The 26,115-nt window shown below is 40.9% G+C and overlaps 2 protein-coding genes across 2 annotated transcripts in view; both read left to right on the top strand.

Moving 5' to 3' along the window:
* The window catches only part of vwc2 (von Willebrand factor C domain containing 2), a 58,351-nt gene extending 55,980 nt beyond the window's left edge, over window positions 1–2,371 (top strand). The window contains exon 4 of the mRNA XM_058058013.1: window positions 1,586–2,371. Coding sequence (XP_057913996.1) covers window positions 1,586–1,737 — 152 coding nt within the window. The 3' untranslated portion in view covers window positions 1,738–2,371. The remainder of the gene's footprint in view (window positions 1–1,585) is intronic.
* Window positions 2,372–21,069: 18,698 nt separating this feature from the next.
* Window positions 21,070–23,908, top strand: LOC131108296 (uncharacterized). The gene is made up of 5 exons (XM_058059262.1): window positions 21,070–21,680; window positions 22,269–22,414; window positions 22,495–22,559; window positions 23,730–23,837; window positions 23,899–23,908. The coding sequence occupies exons 1-5, from the start codon at window positions 21,272–21,274 to the stop codon at window positions 23,906–23,908; spliced, it is 738 nt and encodes a 245-aa protein (XP_057915245.1). The 5' UTR covers window positions 21,070–21,271.
* Window positions 23,909–26,115: the final 2,207 nt, after the last annotated feature.

The raw sequence follows: 26,115 nt of genomic DNA, 5'->3' as shown, positions 1-26,115 counted from the left end.
TGATGCCACTGTGCAACCTGGGGCTCCATCTTTAAGCCCTTCTTTCAAAGACGGAGAGCCTTTTTCCATTAGGGGGTCATTGTGTGAATGCCAGATAGAAAATTACATAAATTACATAAAAGCCAGACTTTAGCACAGATTTGACTTTTTAGTCTTTACCTTTTCATCAGCTGATGAAACAGCCTACTTGAGTTTAAACGCAGTTTTCAATAAATGGTAGGGCTGTCATGAGACACTCACTTTAAAAACATACTCACTCACTATTAAAACATACACCTCTACAGTCTACTCATTTAATTTCTACTATGTTACACTCTTCTGTACTCTGTGTGTTTACGAGCCCCGCCTCCACCCACCAGGACAAAGAGACTGTACTGTATGACTGACAAAAGGTCTCATTCATGCTGTTGTTCTATGGAACAAACACACCAAGGTGCTGGAGGCCAAAGACAAGGAAAACATACACGCATGCACATGGCAATATACTGAAACCAGCAAAATGGTCAAGTTCATTTTCATTTGTTGTGTGATGCATTTGTTAAATTATTATAATCTGGTGTCTAGGTCTGGTGTCGTCTGAACGATAAATTACATTTTAATCTTGCAAATCGTGACACGAGATCTTGTAACAACTGTAATAAATTGTACACTCTATTTCCCGAATCTTGCTGCTGTTTTCTCTTTTTGCACTTTGATGCCCTCCCGACAATTTTATTAGAATCCATAATCCAAAAAACCTGGGTTTGTTCAGTTGTACAGTGGAACCTCAGTTTTCATACACCCAGGTTTTCATAGGATTCAGTTTTCGACAAAATGTTTTGTGAAAAATACTGTATGTCTCGTACAAAATTCCTATAAATTGATGGTGATGCCAGCCTAGGACTGCTAAATCATTGCTTGATATAACTTTCATTTCAAATGTTCAAACCTTGGTGCGTGCCGGGCTGGGCTGCACAGATGACCACTGCTACTGTCACCTAGATGATACTTATGATCATTTGGACCAGCAGGCCATTCAGCATGTTCAGGGCATTTCATGAAAATCAGTTGGACCGTTCTTGATATAGGAACATACACAATAGTTTAGTATAAACCTGGAAGGAGGAACAAAAATATGAGCTAAGCTGTCGGGCAGGAACAGGTTAAAATGAAAAGGACACAGAAACACACCGACATCGTGTAGACACAAGAGGGGCAGAAAAAGCTCATTAAATGCACAGAAGAGAGCAAATGACAGGTCTCAAGGTGAGAAGATTAAAATAAGAAACAAAACAACAAGAGTACACAGACAGGGCATGCCTTGACCGGGGCATAAACATTTGCCAAATCAATGAGTGGAAAGCTTTCATCTAGAACAAAATGCAATGTAAATGTACATCCTTGATAACCACAACAAATTAGAGCCTGATTTGATGAAGAATCAGGAACAACCTTCAATACCTGACCTGACATTGGACAGAATAGACTACACTAACAACAGAGACAGATTATCTAAGGTTAAGGTTAAGTTTGCTGTAATGCCTGTTATTTATCCCAGCATATTCACTCGCTCTTGTCATTTTTTTACTCTTCTGCCTGCCAACAGGTCCCAACTGTTTTGCAGACACAACTGTGATACCTGCCGGACGAGAGGTGAAGATCGACGAGTGTACAATCTGCTACTGCACATACGAAGAGGGCACCTGGCAGATCGAGCGTCAGGCCACCTGCAGTAAGAACGAGTGCCAGCGCGGTTAGAGACTGGCACGGTGAGAGGAACGTTGGTATGCGACACCAGCGCCAATCCATGTAAACACTTGGCCTTTCACCCAGACTTCCGGACATCAGGGTCAGCCTGCAGCCTGTGACCAGCTCAGCATTTGGATTCTGTACTAAGCAAAGGCTTTTATGAAGATTTATAATCCATACACAGAATATCTATTTATCTATGTATTGAATTGTTTATCAATATATACAAATTCTGTATAGGCAGGCGTCATTATGCTGAACTAGCTGTAATATTTTTATAGGCTTGGTATTTTAATAAACAGCGTCATGGACTGCAAAGAAACACATAGAATGTATAGAAAACACCGGCTGTCTATGGGGGCAGAGATTTTATGTCTCCATAAGTCTGACAAATCCTCACACCGATTCCTTAATGACCGCAGTGCAGAGAAGACCCATGTAGTCAGTCAACTGTGGAGCTTTGCTGTTCCAAGACGATCGAGTACGGATCTAAAAGTGATGTTAAAGCTGGCCTGACTGTTTATGACTTGTGCTGCGTTCTTTTGTCTGTTTCAAATGTGCTTTGATTTGAAAAGTGCTTTTTTTTGTATCTTGGTGCTGTGTGATCCTGTTTCAAATAAACGCCAGTCTGTGGCTCTGCGGGTGCCTGCGTCATACTTCCGATAGGTCTGCATGCAACCCGGTGCTTGTTTTGTTTACCAACTCCCAAATGAATCAAATGTTTGTTGTTTATGCAGTCGTAGTGCAGATATACGATGTGAATCAAGAAGGTGAGCCTCTAATGTGTGAAACATGAACAAAATTAAACACTCTTGTAAAGTAAGCAGGCTGTATTTCAGATGGAAAGATATATTTTTGAGAATATTGAATGTTGTCTAAAACATGTACAATTGTTTGTTTCTTTCGGATTTTTCCTGATTGCGAAATCGCCACAGTTGATATTTTGATCCGCATACAGATTTTGGCTTGAGCACTTTATAATCTGGATTCCCTTCTACTAGTGGAGATTTGAACCCGGGGCGTTCCGAAGGCCAGAACGTTAACCACTACACAATAGCAGCTCAGTACGTGCAATACTGTACTTTTTTCAATTTTATTAATATGTGGTCATTAATGTATTGATAAAACAACTTATCTAAAAATATATATATTATATATCTATAAGACTTGTGTACATTACTCTAATTATTCTCTGTCATGCCTGAGAGCCTGAGAGAAATGTTTCCGCACCCGACCCTGGCTGTCAAAGTTAACACGCTAATGACTCGTTGAGGGAAGTTTCCTTTAACAGCAGCAATTCTTTTTGGTCAAGTTAGCTTCAAAGCAACAAGACCAAATTTATTTGTATCTACTGTCTGTGTTTGAGTTATCACTGATTAGTACAGGCATATACTGATACAGATATATTGTATCATATTCAGTGGTACCTTGCATTAAACAAGATCGGGAAAGATTCATCACCAGTTGGTGATCAGTTGACAGCTCAGCCCCTCTCTTCACCCGTAAGTCCAGAACATGCGGACGCAGGTCTGATAATATAACTATTAACTACAAAGGTTTGCTAGTGTTCTGGCGCACGTATGGACATCCTCATGGTGTTTATTAAAATGGATGCATGGATCAATGGATAGATGGGATCAGACCGGGGAGGCCGTCCCTCTTGATCACACCCCTCCAGGTCACACTGGTATTGTCCACATGGGCGGTGAAGTATCCCGGTAGAACTAAGGATGCTCTCCAGCACCCTCCCATTAGACTCCAAGACGGCTGGGTACTCTGAGCTGCTATTTGCTGCGTAGGAAGGCTTAGGGAGATGACCCTCCTGTTCACTGGGGAACACTGATCACAGAGGCACATATGGGTGTTATTAGGAGTTTGGTTCCAGAACCCAAACTGTGCGTCAAGGTGAGTCCGCCTATGTGTAGTAGTTGGAATGTTTAGCACAAGCTTGAGCTCCTTCCCCACCAAAGAAGTTATGTGAGGTTATCAAACATTTTTTCCTCTTTTGACTTGTTCAAAAATGTTCACCTGTACCTTTACATTATTTGGGTGATGTTGGGAGGGCCAAATGAAAAGCTTTGGTTGGCTTTGATGTGGCCGTCAGGCAGCCTATTGTGATCCACTGGTATACAGTTAACTGTATAAATTGTACACAATTGGAACGTCAGTGAAAACGAAATAAAGACAAGTACACACTAAGTATAATAAAATTGTCACTTGTGTTTTAGGAACAAAAAACGACTTTTACTCCACAGTATCGATTTCACTCGGTGGGATAGAAATATAGTATAAGAGCATGTTTAGATTTTGTAGCCACCAACTGGCTTCCAAGGCGTCAAAATGAAATCTGACACATTCAACCTGCAGTTTTATTTGCTACCTCCAGTTAATATGGGAAGTAATGAGTGCATGTGTCCGGCCAGCCTCAGCCAGCAGATCAAAACGATGGCTCATAATAAGTCCAGGTAATGAGCACTGAAGGGCTGGCTGAATCAATGAATGCAAATGCTGTGTTTCTGTTTACCTGCCATCTTTTACAGGAGCAGCACAGTGCTCTTACACTTTGCAATGCCTTAGTCATACAGCACAACGCTGTGATCCAGGGGGTTGCCAGACAACGGTGTTGCATCTCCAACAGCGAGACGTGCCTGGGAGCCAGCCAGCGGGATTGAGGCAAATCAGCCTAAATGCATGTACATGCAAGCAGACAGGCTTTTCTGTGCTCGGCTCAATTGAGGGCTTTTGTCAATCCTAATATGCCAGATTCTATGACTGTCCTCTCAAGCCAAACGCATTCATTCAAGAAATGATAGAACTGTGCTCATACATACAAGTGTGAAATGTTGGTCAGATGCTTTTTCTTCTTGTGCCTACATTTCTTACCTAAAGTAAAATAGATTTACTGTAGTGTACAAATGAATTGGTTTGATACAAGCCCAGTTCCCTTCATGGGGAACAGTGCCGATTTACCATGTATGAACTCAAAGAGTGGTAACATAGGTCGTGTTTAAAAAAATCTGTGTAGATCCACCAATTGTGGTGGAAAAGGCTATTGGCAACTCCAGACATTAGTGAGCTTGTAAATTGCCTGCATGCAGGGAAGACGTTCCCTATATGCACACTCTATAATGCTACACCGTTTACATACACAAAATAAACACAGGACACTGATACATTGTTACTTACAGCTTACGCTTCTGACTCTTCAACATGACCAAGTAATGTTGGACAGGCATAGGACTTCAGCAACAGTTTGCCAGATAGTCCAGTCCCATGCTCACAAAATATTTTCCTCTTCACCTGGAATCTGCAACTCCAGCCACTTCTGCCACTTCTGCCTTCCTTCGGGAAGTTGGCTTTCCTTCAAACATGAACCAACCTGGAAGCCATCGCTCCGTGCCGACTCATTGTGACTTACAGTGAGCCAGGCTTCCTTATATGGGCGTGCCCAGGTACAAGCCATGTGGTTGGTTTTGTCCAACAGAAAAGTGTCATTTAAAGCAGCTCAAAAAAAGAAGAAAAAGCATCAGCTGTGGACTTGAAAAACGGGCAAAAAACAAAGCGTCAGAAAAGTGGGTCTTTAGGTAACGAATGTGTGGTGGGTTTCGTCCACCTCCTGGAGCCGCAGCTTCCTTATACAGGTATGAGATGTTAGAAAAAACTCTCTGAAACCAAACATTCAGAGCCATCCCAAGTTGATAAGTGGAAAAACTATAATAGGTCCCCATTTACAATGTAGTTTAAACTCCAGCATATTTAACTGTGGTCCCAGTGTATGACCATAAAACAAATAAAACAACGTATGGTCCGAGTCGTCAAATATTTTAAATGGGCTGCATCTAAACTGGTCTCCCTCCAGACAGGCCATTAATTGGCTGCATATCTGTCATAGACCCTCATAAAAGATTAGCCTCTGGTCTTCTCAACACTGAAACTCCATAATTGGCCAGTACACACTGCTCTGCTTTCACGACTTGTGATCATATTACTGGTGCTGATGACATTCATTATACATTTATTGCAATCGGCCAACACTGCCAATTAAAGTTGCTTCACACTGCTCAGGGATAAATGTCCTCCAGTTATTTGCCTTCAATAAAGACAATGAAATATATTGTAACCTTGATTTAAAAAGTATAGCTCAGGGGTAAAGTAACTGTATTACCATCATGTAGAGATCATTGTACGGTGGAAAAGTCCAGAGTGCTGCCAGTGCAGAAGACGATTTTTTTCTTCCAAATGAACGTTAAAATACAGGGAAAATATGGGAAATTATAAAAACCAGAAAAAAAACAGGAAATACGACAGTTACCCAGGAAAAATATGAGGGTTGATAATTATGCTAGAATTTTTTATATTACACATTGCCATATGTTGCTATCTAGCTTTTTTTGCTGGATTTTTTTGTTTATTTTATTTTTGCAGCAATGTGTCACAGCCTATGGGAGGCCAGCGACGGTCCATAAATGACATCTGAGAGGTAAATCTGATCAAATCTGAAATAAATGAGCCCCACCTCTAATGTGTGTCTGTGACGGGGCCAGCACTCCATATTCTGAAGGCCCTGTGTAGATGACACTGATATGGCAACCCATGAAGCTGAAATCTGATTGGACTAGAAAATCCAGATACACATTAAATGAAGATAATAGACTGTTGGGAATATATTAATACAACTTCACTGAACAAATACTATGCTAGGTTCATTGGTGACTCCAAATTGTCCATAGGTATGAATGTGAGTGTGAATGGTTGTTTGTCTATATGTGCCCTGTGATTGGCTGGCGACCAGTCCAGGTTGAAGACAGCTGGGATAGGCTCCATCACGCCCGCAACCCTCGTGAGGATTATGAATGTTTATGTTGGATGTTTATGAAACGGTGATTTGAACTGAAGCTGCTGAGTGAGCCTCGAGGGCAAAAAATGTACACTCCCACTGAATTTGCATCATTGTTTATCTTTTAAAATGTACTTATGCATGCATATAAAAACATATAAAAATGCATATAAAACTGCAGAATACTGCTCCTTTGCTGCTCCAGTCATTTATCTTCATGGATTTGGTAATCATTAGAAGTGAATGATTATGTAAGATTTTCTTTTTCGTCTTAGAACTTAAATCTTCAGAGAGGAAGAGCGCAACACCAAGGGTTGTAGGTTCTACATTTTTAATGGCAGATGTGCCGCATTAATTTCAATTGGAGAGAGGGAAATGAGTTTTTAACAAGGATCAATTAAAACAAACAAAACCTCCTCATCTGTCAGGACATTTAAGCTTGCTGCTCAGGATTGGATTTTTAGGAACGCCGTTCGTTTGTGGATTTTCACACAACCAAATATTTCTGCTATAAGATCGGCTTTTCTCACGCTAACTTTTTTCATTAAAATTGCACTGGTAATATGATGACTTTTAAAACTCTCCACACGGCTGCTAAATGTGGTTAAAACACTTTGAGGATTCTATTTGCACTTCCTGGATTTATTTTTAAGCCTGTCTCCTTGAATCCACTCAATCCAACTTTGAAACCCCCTGATGGTTTCACATGCTCCCACCATGGAGACATACGTGTTGCTCCCATTTGACCTTGATCAATCTGCGTGAATTGCTTCACCATTGAGCGCCTTCTCACAAGGCTGAAGCCTTAAATTGCCTTTTATAGATTTAGTATTATAAGTCCTGCTTTCCTTCTCTGCCATTGCCCAGATTTTCACATTGTAGATTCTTCTGAGGTTGACGGATGAAATTGTGCTTTAAGTCATACATTTGTAGCAATGGGCCCGATTTTATTCAAAAGAAGACTGGCATTATCTGAACGTGCAAAACAACGGTAGTTGTTGTAAATGTAATCATTTACCACCTGTAATGTAATTAATCAAACCTAAAACTGTTTGTAGTCGTATTTTAGCACGATTGAAAGGCAGGGGGAACTGGTGCATTATGCGCGTATCAATATATTAGGACTGTGAGAAATAAAAGTAGTAGAGACTCCTTGCAATACTGCATTTCCTTTCATCAGGCTCAATGAAGGGCCAGACACTGCAGGATTTCTCTCCAACCATTTTCTCCAGCAGGTGATTTAATTGATGAGCTCCTTCCCTCAGACTGCTTTAGTGACCGGCTGGAAAGAAAACCTTTCAGCCCTCCATGGCGCAGGTTTGTGGGTTTCACCAGGCTATACAGCTAAGTAATGAGAATAGATAACGCTGTATACTGTTGTCAGGATTTGGGAGTTAGCCTCCGTGACAGCTTGTTTAGTTCCTTCTATGCCTTAGTTCCTGTTTCCATGCCCTTATTTTGTTGCCACTTCCTTTGTTGCTCCTTTCCGTTCGCTCACACCTTTACTTGTTTCACGCACCTGCCTCTAATTTTTTGTTCCCTACTTAATTCAAGTGCGTGCTTCTCCCTTTGTCGGTTTGTTGTCATTGTTTGTTTGGTTTGGCCAGTTGCCGTTTTTTTTTTATTATAATTAAACAAAGACTTTTTACCTGCATTTGGGTCCTCTCTGCATCCTGAGTCGCGATGCAATGCCGACATACCACACCGTGACATACTTGTAGTTGTTTTTCAATAATTCATTTTATTTATTGTATTATATTTATTTGTTGAATATGGCCTATTATTAGTCCAAAATATGCACATTTAAGCAAATTGTATGAATTTTCTTACTAAATTAAGTATTTCAGGCGTAAAAATGGCTAAATTAACTAAAATACTGACACTGAGCTACAACTTATGACCTCACTTCCTGTCCACCGCCTCACTCAGCTCCACTAACACCTTTACAGCAACACGCTGGCTTATTTTCTGTTAGCATATCTATTATATTGGGTAATATGTGTGTGAAGGTGACTAGACTAGACAGACTATAGGGGTGTTATTTAATGCCTACAGGGCTCTAATGAGGTTAAAAACTTTATTTAGAATGTTGTAAACAGTTTCTCTATGCTCTAAAAACACAATGCTTTTGAAAAAATATTCATAAATAAGGAATCCTACTTCACAGAAATGTACTGTGTATTCAATCACAATCGAGTCTGGAACAAATTAGCCACAATTAAGAAGGAATTGGTGTATATTAAATGATCAAATTCACTACTATAACATACTATAATATTATTAGGATGATGCAATGTCTCTGCCGGAGAAATGTGTTTATGTGTGTGTTTATTTGCATTCTCCATCAAGCCCTCCGACTCAATGCTTGACACCCCATTTTTCATTTTAAATCCTCATTTAAATAGGACAGTCTCTACCACTTTTGAACCTGTGAAAATTGTGCAAGCAATCATTGTAGATCACCCGCAACACTCCGACTAATAGTGCAGGCAGATTTTTGGTTTGTTTACGCAATTTAGCCCTCCTTACTTGGGATCTTACTAGCTGAGGACCATTTTTGTCTGTGTAAAAGGAGCGAGAGCTTGAGCATAGGAATAGTTTTTTTTCTTGATAGGGTTCTTCTATTTTCTTCAGATAACATGCATGGGTTGAACAGGCAAGGGCGAGTTGCCTGTGGCCATCCAATCCATCACAGGTTGTTATGGGTGGTGAGTGACAAGGCTTAGAGCGTCTTTGATGGTAGCATTTCATCCACAACAGACAAGTTTACGGAGCCAATGTGACCTGCTTACTGAAGACTTTTTAAAGGGTGTGGGGGGTTCGAGTCAGAAGAGCTTTGCTGAGCTGCATACTTCTGCATATGCTGCTGTCAAGAATGAAAAAGGCCGCTTTTGTCTCAGCCCTGAGGAATATTAAGTGTTTGTATTTGCAGACAACATTCAGCCCCAGGTTTTTTTCTTCTTCTTCTTCTTCTTCCCTCTATGGTAATTCATCATTCATGTCTTGATCCATACTGGGAGAGCACACATGTACGAGCTGCTGGCTCAAACGGTCATGCGGCTCCCTGAGGATATTATGTGCATGAAAAGTTTCTGAATGCAAACAACTGGGCTCAGTTTGCTTTCCCATTTTGTTCCCAAACAACTTGAAATACCAAGCTGGAGACAAAGTATAGCTTTTAACCATGGGTGTCCACCCTGAGGCTCTCTCCTCTGTGTTTATGGTTCAAAAGAAGAGGTTTTACTTTGTTCTTATTGGGAATAAAAAATAGCCTGTTTGTGCAGTTTGGGCCAGCTTAGTGACAGAAGTGAGGGACCAGCAGATATTTGAGGTAAGAGAGAAAGTCTGTTGATATGCTTCACTTTTAGTGTCCTGTACGCCACATTTAGACACTTCACTTCCTTTCTCTCCAATACATGTTACCCTTTGTGGTTGAGGCATGGAGGAAATAGAAGACACAGCATGTATTTCACATCTAATACTCGGCTGTCGCCAACCATAGTATTCAATTTGAATACATTTCAAATTGTATTCAGAGTGTCAGGGGGTGTGCTGGTTTCCCAGAACGTGGTCCACCAAAGGGATTCTTTTTTCCCATATAAAATTGTAGCATTCAATGTCAATAATTTGGTGGGCGAAAGGGGCTAACATGCAGCAACAAAAGTCTGTGTGATGATAAGCATTTGTTTGTATTCATTGCTTTTATAAGCACCTCTGTTAGGGAAAAAATGTTAGCATCTTTCCACTCATTTCACGCTTGCATTTAAATGTGACTACCCCATCTTACCTGCTTGGCCTGGTCTGTCCTCACATGTGATTGGCCCATCAAAATAAAGCCTTCCCCTATCGAGGCACAGAGATATAAACAAGGGACATTTTGAAGATATTTTGAGATGCCCGGGGAGGGGATTTTATGGTAGTATGTGTACTCCAACGGCACGGTATAGCGCAATTGAATTTGACCTGAGGTTTAACAGGTGTTATTTCATAACATTCATTCATTCATTCATTTTCTACCGCTTTTTCCTCACGAGGGTCGCAGGGGTGCTGGAGCCTATCTCAGCTGTCTTCGGGCGAGAGGCGGGGTACACCCAGCCCTTTCATAACATGTTTTGCTAAATTTCCTAGGTGTGGAGTGCACCCCTTCCACAAGCTCAGGGTCTGCCGAAAGGACCACTTCAATAGATGGAGGGTTGTCCAAAGATGGAATAACTCCTGGTCATGCTGTTGAATAAAGAAATGGAGCCACTTCTCCCTCCAACTGCAGATGTCTCTTTGAGTGGTTTCTCAATACTCAACAGTCTGCATGAAATTGTGGCTTGATGTTGACCTTCTCCTCCATTCAACATTTAAGCCCTTTCGATCTTTCTCACTTGCATATTTCTGCATATTGAAAGTATTATTCATTCATTCATTTTCTTGTCCTCACGAGGGTCGCAGGGGGTGCTGGAGCCTATCCCAGCTGTCTTCGGGCGAGAGGCGGTGGAAAACCCACGCATGCGTGAGGAGAACATGCAAACGCCACACAGGGATGTCCGAGGGTGGAATTGAACTAAATGCAAAATCTCAGCGGGAGACGTACAAACGTTGTCAGTGAAGCAGACAGACAATGGTATTCTGTACATTTCATTTCATTCTTACCGACATAAAATCCAAATTATTCAAGGATCCATGTATATGCTATTGTTTTCATTGGCCTATGTGGCCGTTATCGTTGAGCCCAATGAACTTTGCCTTGGTTCCAAAGCGTGTGACGTGACCAGGAATAATAATTTCAGCACTTATGTTGACCTTAGTTGCTGCTTCTGCTGGAGACCTAAAATTGTATTTCAGTTGGAAAGTTTTACTGTTTATTTTTCAACATTGCTGTTGGAAGTGAAATGAATGAATTAGATGAAAACACTTGAGAGTGTGCTAGTTTCCTCGAATGTGGACCATAGAAATATGTTTTTGATGGTTAGCATTTAATATGTAAAGTGAATCTCTTAAGCTTTTCCTACTTTTCAGACTTATAAATGTAGTTAGAATGTTGTATTCTTGTGTTAAATGATGCAGAATTTTCAGATAATGAGTTTTACACATTTGGAAGTGAGCCCTGAAAGAAGTTTTGTGATGTCACAGAGGAGGTGATTTACTTATATGGGCATGTCTGTAAGGCAGATAATCTCTCTTCCCTCCCTCATTTGTCGTTGGAGTTCCTGATTCCCTACCAGCAAAAGAAATGTATTTTAATCTGTGAACGGCATTTCACACTGGACTATTTCATGAACATGGGCCACTATGTAGCTGGACTAGCCCACAAACTTGCTAATGCCCTACACCTTTCCAACGTTACTCGGTCGTGTGAAAGAGTCAGAAGAGCAAGCAGTAAGTAACAGTTTATTAGTGTCCTAACTGTCTTTTTAAGTCATGGAGCAAAAGCACTTGTCTGTGTAGCATTATAGAATGCGCATACAGGGAGCGGGGTTGCTAATAACTGTTTCCCACCACAATTAGTGTTTCTACCTGAATTCTTTAAACACCGGTAGTCCCTGGTAACATTAGACATTACCAATGCTGTAGATGCTAAATAGTAATGGTAATGGTTTTATTTCATTTGAACATGCATCAGATTACAATTGAGTGCATCACATAATCAGTTCACAGTTCCACATGTCCAAAAGGAGTAGGAAGAAGCAAAGCTTATTAAATCCTACCCCTCCATCTGGTACTTTTACAATCAGTAACTGTTACATTTGTTCACTTTCTGCTTTCCATAATACAGTTTGAGTTTTTGTTTTGTTTTGTTTGTTTGTCTGTTTTTTTTTAATAATGCACCTCGTACCGAAGTACCAGGTGATATGACCATACAATGCCATAATGGGTACCATAGTAACTGTCAATATAGTGATATATATAGCACATCATGACTGGTTCAAGACTCTTCATCCTTGTATTTAGCAAACATCAACTGCTTGTATTGTTTCTTGAATTGGCTCATCGTTGTGCATTGTTTGAGTTCCTTACTCAATCCATTCCATGGTTGATTTAGCCTTGTGCATTATTTTAGCTGTTTGGAAATTAACTATATCAGCAAGTGTAAGTATTTGTGATTTTAGAAATAAGGAGTTAGTATCTTCTCTGTAGGCGGCATTATGAATTTTTTGCCGTACATTTAGCGGGTGAAGATTGCTTGTATAGTTATTAGCCCATATTTCCGCACAATAAGTAAGATATGGTAGAACCAGAGAGCAATAAAGAGTGTGGAGTGATTTCTGATTGAGAACAAATTTTGCTTTGTTCAAGACTGAAATATTTCTGGCCACCTTATGTTGTATATTTGTAATATGAGGTTTCCAGCTCATATTTTCATCTATTGTGATCCCCAGAAATGTATTTTCCTTCACCCTTGCAATGTCTATTTGTATTTGCTGGTGTGTGTCCTTTCTGCTGTTACCAAACAGCATGATTTTAGTTTTACTTAGGTTCAAGGACAATCTATTATCATCAAACCATCTTTTTAGTGTGAGCATTTCTTCTCTGACCTTTCTAAATGCTATTGAGAAATGTCTTGAAGTAACCTCTTTTCTTAAGAAAGGTCAGACTGTCCAGTCTCTACTTCCAGATCGGATTCAGAATCCAACACATATGGCTGTTAAAGGAATTTTATATTAAAAAGATACATCACTGTATCAACTCCTATACTGTTTATCAACTCCTGTAAAGTTGGGTTTCCAAGCTAGCGGCACAAGCCGGTTGTTCTAAGCGTGTCTGGAGGCGGGCCATTGGTGGAATACATTAAAACATACCGTTTTTGCAGGAAGCACGGAATTCAAAGAAATACAGCTGAATAGGTGCAAATTCTAGAAGAACTAGAAAGCTTTCTGTGTTGGTTATTGTGTGTAGCTGCTCTACAGGAGTCCATAACTCAATACAAATGGCTTGGATCACGACATTGACTAATAATGATTGAATAACATTTTAGAACTCAGGTTTGTGTTTGACTCAATTTTGCTAACTCTTATAAAATGGGACATAAAATGTCTTTGACCACTACATTATTGAACAAACTAACTTGGGCCTCTTATGTCATATCTATTTAGTCTTGATGGATACCATCACGACTAATCGGAAAGTAAAACATACTGCCTCTATTAATATTAGAAAGCATGAATCAAAGTGGCCAAAAGCACGACAGAAGAGGATGACGAGCTTACACACCTCGTTGAAAAAGCAAATAAAGCTCTGGTACAGAATGAAATTGTGGCAACAATCATTGACCCTGTCATCAATCATCGTTTGTCCTTGTCGAGAGGTTGCCTGAATGGGATGATGTATTTCAGCAGCTTGGGCTTTTTCTCTATATTTTGTTTTCTACTGCTATTCTTTTCACATTACCTCCATTGTGTTGTAGGGTGCTTAATACATTTACTTTGTTGAATTCCCAGATTACCATACACAAATGTAAAAGTCTGACATTCTAAAAATAATTGTGATAAAAAAGATGATATTGATATTCATTTGCCTGGATCCATTTTTGTGCACAATGTTTTTTGAAATGCTTTTGTTGTGAATGATGAGGCATATTGGATTTGCTTTACAATCTGTGTGTTTTAATGGAACAATGGGTTCAAGCACAAGAAAAACTGCGGTTGTGTTGTGCCACAATGAAAGGCGGGACATTAAGGCGGGAATTAAATTTTGATTTATGGCAGTGTTGACATATTTCGCATCTGTGAGATCATGCTGATTGAAATGATTGTTTTTCCTTTTCTGAAGTAAGCTGACTTTTTCATGCATACGAGCGTGTTCTGTGAATACAAAAATGGAATGTCATAGCTGTGCAATAATAATAATGAGTGCATTATCACTGACTGGTGGATGAAAGGAAAATGAACCCATGAAATAATTTACTGTAAAGACATTCATTAATTCATTCATTTTCTACCGCTTATCGTCACGAGGGTCGCGGGGTTGCTGGAGCCTATCCCAGCTGTTTTCCGGCGAGAAGCGGGGTACACCGTGGACTGGTCGCCAGCCAATCACAGGGCACATATAGACAAACAACCATTCACACTCACAGTCACACCTATGGACAATTTGGAGTGGCCAATTAACCTAGCATGTCTTTGGAATGTGGGAGGAAACCGGAGTACCCGGAGAAAACCCACGCCTGCACGGGGTGAACATGCAAACTCCACACAGAGATGGCCGAGGGTGGAATTGAACTAAATGCAAAATCTCAGCGGGAGACGTACAAACGTTATCAGTGAAGCAGACAGACAATGGTATTCTGTACATTTCACCTGTATTATCACATATTTTTACATTCTTACCGACATAAAATCCAGTTGGGTCTCCTAGCTGTGTGGCCTGCGCACTAACCACTTGACCTCCGTGCAGCCTAAAGACAGTCATATGTTGTTTAATTTAATATTTGATAAATCTCAATATTGTTAATTGCAGCATAATGACAATAAAGGTTAACATTCTTTTTTTCATTCTGTTTTGTTAACATGAGACCTCAATTTGCTATAATTCTTTGCCTTTGTATCTAGTTTTCTCATGATGTACAGCTGCTTGTGTATCTGCTGTAGTCAACATATTCATCACCAAAAGTGACATTGCATCATGCTGACTCTCCCGCAGGGAATGTTACCATTAAACATGCTTATGCAGCATCATGTTAGCCCGGAGGGTGCTCTGCGGGGGACAGGGCGAAGAGTGTGTGGGGAAACCATATTAAAAGCATTATAAGAAGCAGATTTTTCACTCCCACCCCCTCATGAAAAATGTACAGCGGCATACTCATTACTTTGTTGAGCTAACTGAGGATGACAAGTGGAGCACGGCAGTGGCGAGAGAGCAGGAAAGCAACAATACGCCGAAGCCTCCGGCCCCCCTCTCTGAGGACATAGCTGCCCACGTTGCTCAGGGGAGCTTCATCTACGCACTCACATTTTTCCAAACGGTCCAAGAGAGCTGCACACACCCTAAAATAGAGCTCACTGAGCCTCCTTGTTGTAATGCGCTGCCTTTATAATGTGATGATCACATGGAGCTATGGCCTGAAACCATTATGATATCAATAAAATAATATTTGACCTTTTGGATAAGGATTGAGCTATTTGTGTTTGGCCACAATGACAAAAAGTGTGTTCGGAGGAGTCAAGTTGAGAATTTCAACCCTGTTACTGTACCAACTGTCGAGCTTGGTGGAGGTAGAAACATGATGTGGGCTTTGCTGCCAGTGCTACTGGGGCACGGCATCACTTAGATGGAATCATACAGCAAGACCTCCTAATTATTGTATAAATTGCTGATTGATCATTCACAGCTGCCTGTGTAGCGTGTCCACACACACAACTGAACACAAAATGCTGTTTTTAAATGCAACTTATTATGAAGGGAGAAAAACCTGCATGGCCCTGTGTGAAAAAGTGATTACCCCCCTTGTTAAAACACAACTTAATTGAGACCTATCAGTCTGGAAAAGGTTGTAAAGCCATTTCTAAAGCTTTGGGACTCCAGCAAACTACAGTGAGAGCCATTATCCACAAATGGTGACAACGTGGAACAGTGGTGAACCTTCCCAGGAGTGGCCGGCCAACCAAAATAGCCCCAGGAGTGCAGCGATGATTCATCCAAGAGGTGACAAAAGACCCCGCAAGAACATCCAAAAAACTGCCTCTTTTAAGATCGGTGTTCATGACTCCACTATAAGTAAGACACTAGGCAAAAGTGGCCTGCAAGGCAGCGGTCCAAGACCAAAACCATTGCAGACCAAAAAGAACATTAAGGCTCATCTCTCTGGTCTGACTAGACAAAAGTTTAACTTTTTGCAAGGTGTGTCCCCCATTACATCTGGCGTAAAAGTAACACCGCATTTCAGAAAAAGAACATCATACGAACAGTTAAATATGGTGGTGGTAGTGTGATGTCTGTGGCTGTTGCTGCTTCAGGACCTCGAAGACTTGCTGTGATAAAAGGAACCATGAATCCTGAAGGAGAATGTTCGGCCATCTGTTGGTGACCTCAAGCTGAAACCAACTTGGATTCTACAGCAGGACAATGAATACGAAAGGTGTGTTGCCTCATTACATGTTTGTTATATCAGACAAGACAACAGAGTTACAGTAAAGTAAAAGCTAAAGCCTCCACACCCTTGACAAGACACAAAAACATTTCACTGTGCAATTGATTTATTCTTTTCTGGCAGGGGTGCACGGTGCCCCTTCATCAAGGCTGCTCTGTGGGCTTGTACATAACGCACATGCCAGAAACTGCCACTGGATATTAGCGACCAAGTAACGTTAGCTTATTTTTATCACATCTGCCCCATAATATCTATGACATAATATCTATGACGTAGCTCCTTACTTTATTTTCGGCCCTTTTCTGCATTTCACCTCTTTTTTTGAAATTGTGCACCCGATTATTTAACGTTTTCATGGTGAAATAACATATGTTTGAGACTCTTGGCCTGCGATATATTCAATATTATACAATATTAAGAGTGACATTTGACTGCAGATGGCATTTTGGGAGCGTCCTGTTTAGGGCCTGGCAATGATGAGGTCCTGATGGCTGGTTATTAGGTCTCACCTTGAATGCATGTTGATGACATGTCTGTGGCCTAATGATGAGGGTCTGTTTGAATGACAATGCTCCCTGTTGGAGGGCAGTGGGGTGTGCGGGGGTGGCTGGGGCACTGAGCACTGGACGAGTACATTTGGTAGCTGCAGAAATGGGAGAGTTTGCAGGGTGGAGGAATGAACAAATCTAGAACTGAACTAGTTACTGGAGTTACTATATGGAGATGGGGTAGAATTTAATATACTCTGCTTCTTCTGCTTCTTTTTAGATATGTTGAACTGGGAATTGTGAACATGTGGTGTATTTCAATATAACATTGTATGCATTTTTTAAATAAACCAACCCCCCCCCCCTCCCCCCATCCTTGCAGCGCCATAACAAGAGCGCCTCTGAATCCCGGCATATTAAGATGAGAAAAAACACCTGATGATTACTGCATTCTCTGATAAGGACTGAAGGTAATGTGTATGGAAAAGGTAGGACTCCCTCTCAGCAGCATGAGCTAGTGTGCCCAAACTTTGGACTAGGACTATAAATATATGATATGCTGCATGCAAAAATAATGTGTATAAAAAAATCCTGTCTCGTAATTCTTTTAGTGCTGTTTTTGGAATCATTGTCTTAGTGTGTGTCCGTCTGACACATTGCCTGCCAGTGCAGTCTATAGGCGCAGCAGTTCTGGACATCTACTGGCCCTAAACAGGATGAGGCGTGGCCAATGGCTATACTTAAGAACTGATGATGTCCGTGGCTGATTCTTATCGATATGCAAGGCTGCCACTACCATGTAGTACAATGTACATGGTACAATGTAGTACCATGTAATTACATGGTACTGTAATAATCATTTGTTATATCCAGCATACCCTTGTGAAGATAAGTGGCATAGAAAATGCATCGATGGCTGGAATGCTTTGTTTTCCCAACAAATCAAATGTTGTTTTAAGAGTCTCCACAACATCCACAGGGGGCTTCATTGAAGAACAATGTGTTAACATTCAGTTTATTGACATACTGGAAATAAATTTTGATGACCACTGCAGACCAATGACTAAATTACAGAGCAGATTGGTACACTGGTTCAGTAAATAACCACTGATGAAATGTTATGAAATTAGCACTTCTAGTTGTGATTTTATAGCACTAGTTAAGATTGTAACAACTTTTTGACCTACTATATTGTCACGCCCTGTGTTGGTTCCTGCGTGACAGTGTGTTTATGTTCCCTTTTTACTTTAATTTCTCCTTGGATGCTCTTATTTTTTTATTCACTTCCTGTCTTGCCTCGTTTTCGTTTTCCTATCTCCCACACCTGTTTCTAATTTCACTCCCTTCTATTTAGTTCAGGTGTGTGCTCCTTCCTTTGTTGGTTCATTGCCATTTGTTTGCTTTGTTTGGCCAGTAGCCGTTCTCTCTGCTTATCTGGAATTAAAAGAAAAAGCATTCAAAGAAATGATTTTTACCTGCACTACGGTCCTATGTCTGCATCCTGGGGTCACAGCCATGCCTAAACGTGACAACTATTAATCCTACTATTAATTTGGGTTTATTTTATACAGGATACAGCTTATTCATTGATAGAACGTGAGAGCCCTCTGGGCAGTTGGGGGGCTCATTGCTCATTGCATATGGTCTCTTTAAGTGATTTGGTGCACCACCAATTTTTTCCAACTAAAAAGACCATCGGGTGACTTACTGAGCCAATCTGCTCTTATAACTTAAAAGACCAAAAGACCAAAATACTTAAAAGGCCAACAGCAGTAGCTGCCCATATTGTCACCGCCATCCAATTGTTATTTTGCTTTAACGACCCTCTGCAGCAGCAGCAGCAGCAGCAACAAGAACGATGATCAATCTAGAGTATCAGTTCCGAGCAGACACATCTAGCCTGTGCAAATTAACCGCACTGCAGCATCGGGTCCACTATCTTGGCTAGTAAATATTTTCAGAGATAGCAGAGGATGCTTGAAAAAGCCACACAAGCCAACTAATAACTCAGGATTCAGACACAGACTGCTCTGATGGTAATGACGCCTCCCTCCAGAAATATCTGACTCCCTGCAACGCTTTATACCATCTGCAGGCTGGATTTCTATTCATATTTCTGCAACAATATACAGGAAACTCAAATAATTGGCAAACAAAGATTTGGGGATGTGGTGTGGATAATTAAAGTACTCCAGATGTAATAAATCATGTGGCTATCTCAACATAACTGTATTCATAACAGCGGCATCAATATACAATCAGCGTATGGTTCTCACAAGGCATGCAACAAATAGCGTGTTTTTGTCAACAGTGCCATTTTAAGAAGGGCCCCCATCACATCTGACAAGTGTCATATCTGCCCTCCTTTTTTTCAAGGGAGAATTTCCATGGGTGACACGTTCACCACCATCGCTATAACTCATAATTAGACTATTTTTAACACATCCCTTTCAACAGCCCGTGGGTGTTCATATTTGCAAATGACAGCCTGAGTGAAAGTCATCCATCAGCAAGCATCAGCATCATCTCTGACACATTAACATGAATAAATGCTCTCACATCAAAATGCTATCCAGCCCCAGTGTTTTAGTCACTACTGGGTGAAACTGCAGCACACGCCTGTGTGTGTACATGTATGTATATGTTTACACAACGCAATTTAGTAAATCCAGGCAAAGCCATTAATAAGCGCTCAGCCACATACTCTAGTCATTTCTGGGGTTTTGTGTTTTTTGCTCCAATGAATAGAAGACAGCTCTTTCAAGCCGGTGCATTCACCAGATTATGCCCTTTGTAAAATAAACATTTGTTTTACATCCCTGTAATTTACATAATTATGTTTGCTGTTAAAAACGAAGCATTATTTTCTGTCAGCTGGCCTGCAGGCAAACAGGAAGAAAACACCTCATCCTGTTTCTAGGGACTTCACAGGTTTATGATACTGTGCCATTTTAAAACCATCATGGATCCAACAGGGATCCATTCTTCTGCGATAAATAGTGCTGATATAGTTAAATGGAAAAGGGATTCTTGAGTTTTCTGCTAGTTCAAGCACGCCATCTAGTGGTTATTTGATTGGTTATTAGAGGGTCCACGGCTCTCTTGGGTCGATCACACCCTATTGAGTATACAAGCTCTAAAAAATCCATTCAACAATCTGTTTTTTTTATACCGCTTGTCGTCATTAGGGTACTGCTGAAGCCTATCCCAGCTGATATTGGGCCAGAGGCGGGGTAGGCACTGGACTAATTGCCAGTCAGTCATGGGGCCCAAATAGACAATTACGTAATCATTCATTCATTTTCTACCAACTCACGAGGGTCACAGGGGTGCTGGAGCCTATCCCAGCTGTCTTTGGGAGAGAGGCGGGGTACACCCTGGATCACAGGGCACATATAGACAAACAACCATTCACACTCACATTCATACCTAGGGACAATTTGGAGTGGCCAATTAACCTAGCATGTTTTTGGAATGTGGGAGGAAACCGGAGTATCCGGAGAAAACCGACGCATGCACGGGGAGAACATGCAAACACAGAGATGGCCGAGGGTGGAATTGAACTGCGTGCTAACCACTCGGTTGCCGTGCCCCCAAATAGACAATTAATAGCCTCCAATTAAGTTAACATGCATATTTTGGGAATGTGGGAGCAATCTGGAGTAACTGGAGAAAACCCACGCATGCACAGGGAGAATGTGCCAACTCCACCCAGAGATTCAACTGTGAGGCCAATCTGCTAACCACTAGTCCACCGTGTATTGTAAATGGCAGAGCACAGTAATCTTTCAAAGCTGACCTTTTTTCTCCAGTCTAAAGATATGAAGTCATTGTTTGTCATTGTGGCAAACTAAAGCATCTTGTGGGAACATTCCTGACGATTGATCCCACGCATTTCACTGTACTGTGGTGAAAACTAGAACGGCATTTATAAACATACAGAATGATTATGGTCAACTAGTGTACAGTATGTCCAGAACGTTAGGTGTCGTGTGACCTCTTCATGTCAGCAATTTCATCCGGTTAGCCAACAAAGTCTGTTTCCCAGCAACCAACACTCTACATCACATGGCCTGGGACGGTCTAACGACCTGTGCTGCAACACATACACTTGCACACTTAGAAAGATGGCCACAGACTTGAATGCCTTCAAGACATATATTGCAGGCATGCGTGTTATCATTATCATCGTGTATTAACTCTCGAGTGTACCGGCCTGCTGGTGGAGACAGACCACAACCAGGATGCTTAAACTCACCTGCTGGATCCCAGCGACCAGCTCAACATACCCCTCTGGCTCCCAAGCGAGATGATGTCCCTCCTTTGGACCCATGCAACTGGCAGTTGTCCGCTGGAGCAGAAGTGGATCTCTGTATCAAAGGTCGGCAGAAGGTTATTGGCTTCCAGCATGTGGCTTCTGCGATGTTGGTATCCCCTCATTACAAGGAGAAGGTGAAAACAGCCTCAAGGCTGTCTGCGATAGAGCTAAGACACGACCAGGCCTGGAACTCCAGGAGGATTTCTCATGCAGCAATAAGAGCCAGACTTGCCGGTAAAACAAATAGATATATTTTATTTGCTGAAATGTCATGTACTTTACAGTCAAATCTATTTGCAGTGTATTTCTGCCACAGCTGCAGTGCAACAAACAACTCTTATCTTCACATGTAGTGTTATGCTGCCCTCTTTGGCTGGAATGCTAAATGTTGCTCTGTAGCCACATGTGCACTCAAATATTACATTCATATTACAGATTTTTCTATTTAACTATTTCTAGTTGCTGAATGCTGCAATTATGGGAAAGCTTCCTCTATGGGTTACCTGACAACATTGGAGTTAGTTGGAGGCACACCTCAAACACACCTTTTTCCTTGTTTGACATTGTGGGAAAATCTAAATAATGCCCCCGCGAACCTAATGAGGATAAACGGCATAGAAAATGGATGAATATCAGAAAAAGACTTGGTTGCAGTTCCCTGATGGTGCTACATCCATCCATTTTCTATACCGCTTATCTTCATTAGGGTCGCAAGGGTATGCTGGAGCCTATCCCAGCTGACTTTGGGCAAGGGGCAGGGTACACCCTGAACTGGGTACCAGCCAATGACAGGGCACATATAGACAAACATATGGCCAACAGACATTTGCAGGAGTTATGAGGACGTTGATTGGGATTCAAAGCTGCCTCGACGCCAGAAGGCAACGCCAACCTTGGAGAAAATTGCTGACCCGGTGGCTGAGCGTCCTTCATCAATACGCTACTACAGAAAACCTCAGCTGTGGCAGGTGAGCAGGGTGGAAAAAATCTGATAAATAACACCACTGCTTTGTCCATACCGTATAAACTTTGACTTTTATGTCTTCAGAGCGGAAGAGAAACTGTAACAAATAACAGAGGAGATTGGGGTGCTCCTGGACATGTAGTCTCTTGGTAAATCACTCAGGAGCCTTTACACAGGAGCCTTTACAGAGATATGCTTCATCATTCAGTGGTGTAGAACTGCACTGTATCATACTGACAGATATTTGTAATATTTTGGATAGATTCACAGCAGGTGAGGTGATATTTTAACACCGGTAACTAAGTTCTTTATTTAATTTCATTAACATTTTTAGTGTAATTAATGCTTGTGCACCACGGCAAGCCTGTCTGTTAAGACAGAAGACGCAAGTGAAGCATCCTCATAAAGTCTTTTTTTTTTACTTTATTCCAACCTGAACACAACAGCAGTGCTATTTCAACACCACATAGGTATTCTAACTCGCAAACACATCTCTCCATCATGCCTCTCCAACCACACAACTGTGGTGCATTCACGGACCCCCCGAAGTACAGTTGTCAAGAGCTCCAAGACAAACAGAACAACAAAGAGTTGCATGTTACATCCTGTATTGCTACACTGAATAGCTTCTATTTTCCAATACGTCATTTTTACTGGGTTCCTAGTATAGACAAGTAGTATAGCTACAGTTACAGGTCTGGAAAAGTATGGTGAAAGGGCGCACAGCACACATTTTAAAAACATCCATGCTAGGTTAATTGACCACTCCAAATTGTCCATAGGTATGAATGTGAGTGTGAATGGTTGTTTGTCTATATGTGCCCTGTGATTGGCTGGCCACCTACCCCGCCTCTCGCCCGATGACAGCTGGAATAGCGGCACAGAAAATGGATGAATGGATGTTGTACTTATTTCAAACTTGAGTGTTTTGCGAATGTTCAACCCTTCAATGGGGTCAGTATGTGTTACACAATTTAAAGAGATGAGGTTGTATGCGTATTTTCGCCCTCCATAGTCTCGTAGGAGCTGAGTGGGCGAGACAGCAGCTTCGACTGAGGCATGATGCCAAGAAGCCAATATAATTGTAAGTTTACAACTTGCCTCACTGACTTATGCTTGTGGCTTCTTGTTGATTGTGTAATGTTAAAGACCCATCACATGTTTGTTACATTAATCATGTTGTGCCACTGCAGTGGGTGTGCAAGATCAGGCCAAATTCCACTGTACACATGAGTATCCTACTGTCAACACTAACGTTAAAAGCTAGAATGTTAGAGGATGTCTAACACATGAATGCGTCTATTCACATCCATGTGCAGTGGGACAATTGGCTCAGAAAACATGGATAACATTGATAACATGGAAGAAGATTTCCAACCACTGACCTTAAAGAGGAGCATTGTGCCACCATACACACCTCCAGCACGGTACGTGTTTTTATTTGATCAATAATGATGACATTCTTATGAATAATTCCACTTCCACAAGCTGTCCCTGATGTGTCCAGGTCAGTCACAGTTAAAGAAAAATTGCACAGTTACTGTTATATATTTGTAATTATGTATACAATCTAACAATGTGTACAAACCCACTGTTGTTCTTAATTTACTGCTGTACATTTCTCTCAACATAAATTCAGCCACCAGGCAGTAATGACAGCAAATGTCCTCTAGAGAGCAACCTAATACACGGATCCATGTCCTGCTTCACAATCCCTGCTTCATTTTCCACAAGAACATTGTCCTCACTATTTAGTTGAGTAGAGTGGAATAACAACTATTGTGTAAAGTTCTGCTATCAATACTAAAATTGATTGTTTATTTGTTAGACAAATCTCAATCAAACAAACAAATGGTGTTCTATCATCATATAATTTATTAATAATTTTAAATGCGTCCCAGGATTGGATGAATATGCACCGTGCCACTGTTGTAAATTAATTTACTATATATCACAAACTATTCTAAGTGCTGTACTTGTGGTGTTTGTGTATTGTTTACATATCATCCAATACCGGTGCCAAATCGGTACTTCTGAAATGGTGCCGATGCTTAAACAGTGTCTGAACCAGTACTTAAAAGAAGGAAAACATGCAACCTTTGTCTAAAACTAATACATGTAACATATTTTATATATATATATATATATATATATATATATATATATATATATATATATATATATATATATATATACTTTTTTTTTCTTTAAGGAATTTGTAAGGAATTTTGTGATATGATATGGGGGCTGCACACCACATGCTGTGTGGCCACTGAGTGGTTAGCACGCACCCCTGGGTTCAATTCCCCGCTCGGGCATCTCTGTGTGGAGTTTGCATGTTCTCCCCGTGCATGTGTGGGTTTTCTCCGGGTACTCCGGTTTCCTCCCACATTCCAAAAACATGCTAGGTAAATTGTCCAGAGGTATGAATGTGAGTGGGAATGGTTGTTTGTCTATATGTGCCCTGTGTTTGGCTGGAACAACTAAACTTTTGAGCATTTTAGCCTGAGCATTCTAGCCAGATGGATTTAATAAGCTTTGCTTTTCCCTACTCCTTTTGGACATGTGGAACTGTGAACTGATTATGTGATGCACTCAGTTGTAATCTGATGCATGTTCAAATGAAATAAAACAATTACTATTACCATTACCATTACCAAAAAGGTCCATAAAAATGTGTGTCTGATTGACAGCATTTTACGATATTTGACCCATAAAACCAACCTATGAATGCATCACTTGACTCCATAAGAACAATTAATACTTGATTGTACTAAAAATCCATGATTTCACATGGTTAAAGATGAGTTGGTTTCTTTGAATCGTTCATAGTCCTACTAATATCAAGCAGCATCATACATCACACACACATGCACTTGGAGTGTCCTCTGTGTCAGTGGCTGCAAACCTGTTTCCTACAGGGGCCCCAGCACAGCCAATTTTACCGGCTTTTGGAGCAGGCGGCTCCAGATGGCTGAATCCAGAGCAGCTCGTGGTAATCGTGGTTTTCACAACCCAAATCCATTTTCCTGGTGCCCAACAGCCCTTGAGATCTGTTTCCTCTGCTGATTATACTGGCCTGCCCCAAAGTTTTCCCCCAAAACAAAAAAAAACACACTTGTTTGGATTGATTAACGGTCGGCTGCAACAGTCAGACGACCTCTACTTTGTTTAACAGAGCTCACACATTCAACAAGAGGTCACATTGTGTTACAGAATTATTGTTAGCTGATGATTTCTTGGAATTTTTACATTGGCAGCACCTCTTATAATACCTAAAATACACACAGGACAGTGAAAGACAAACAGGACTCTTTTTGGTCGCGTAGCACCCCTATCTCGCATGGTGACCATCATCAAGCCATTCAACCCATCCCTGACGCCTTCACTTCCTGTTCCAGGCAAGAGACTTTAAATAAGACTTTAAAGAGTGTCAGCTTCTTTGTGGAGTCATTCAATGTGTTTTCACTATATGAATAATGTCATTGATTCAAAATAATGAGTGGCATCCTCATTTGGCATCCAATTTCCTTGTTTTACATGAATGGTTTTGGAATTGTGAGCTCTTTTTCATGTTAATATGGGTGTGTGTGATACTAAAGCATTTTTTTGTGACGTAGAATTGTGTGTTTGATGCTCGTAATGACTACAAGATGGATAAATGAGTAAAGTTCTGCTATTAAATGAAAGTAATACAAATACACT

This window comes from Doryrhamphus excisus, chromosome 20 (assembly GCF_030265055.1).
Source record: "Doryrhamphus excisus isolate RoL2022-K1 chromosome 20, RoL_Dexc_1.0, whole genome shotgun sequence".
NCBI classification, from domain to species: Eukaryota; Metazoa; Chordata; class Actinopteri; order Syngnathiformes; family Syngnathidae; genus Doryrhamphus; species Doryrhamphus excisus.
The sequence above is the reverse complement of the archived record's forward strand: the minus strand, read 5'-3'. Positions and strand labels throughout refer to the sequence as shown.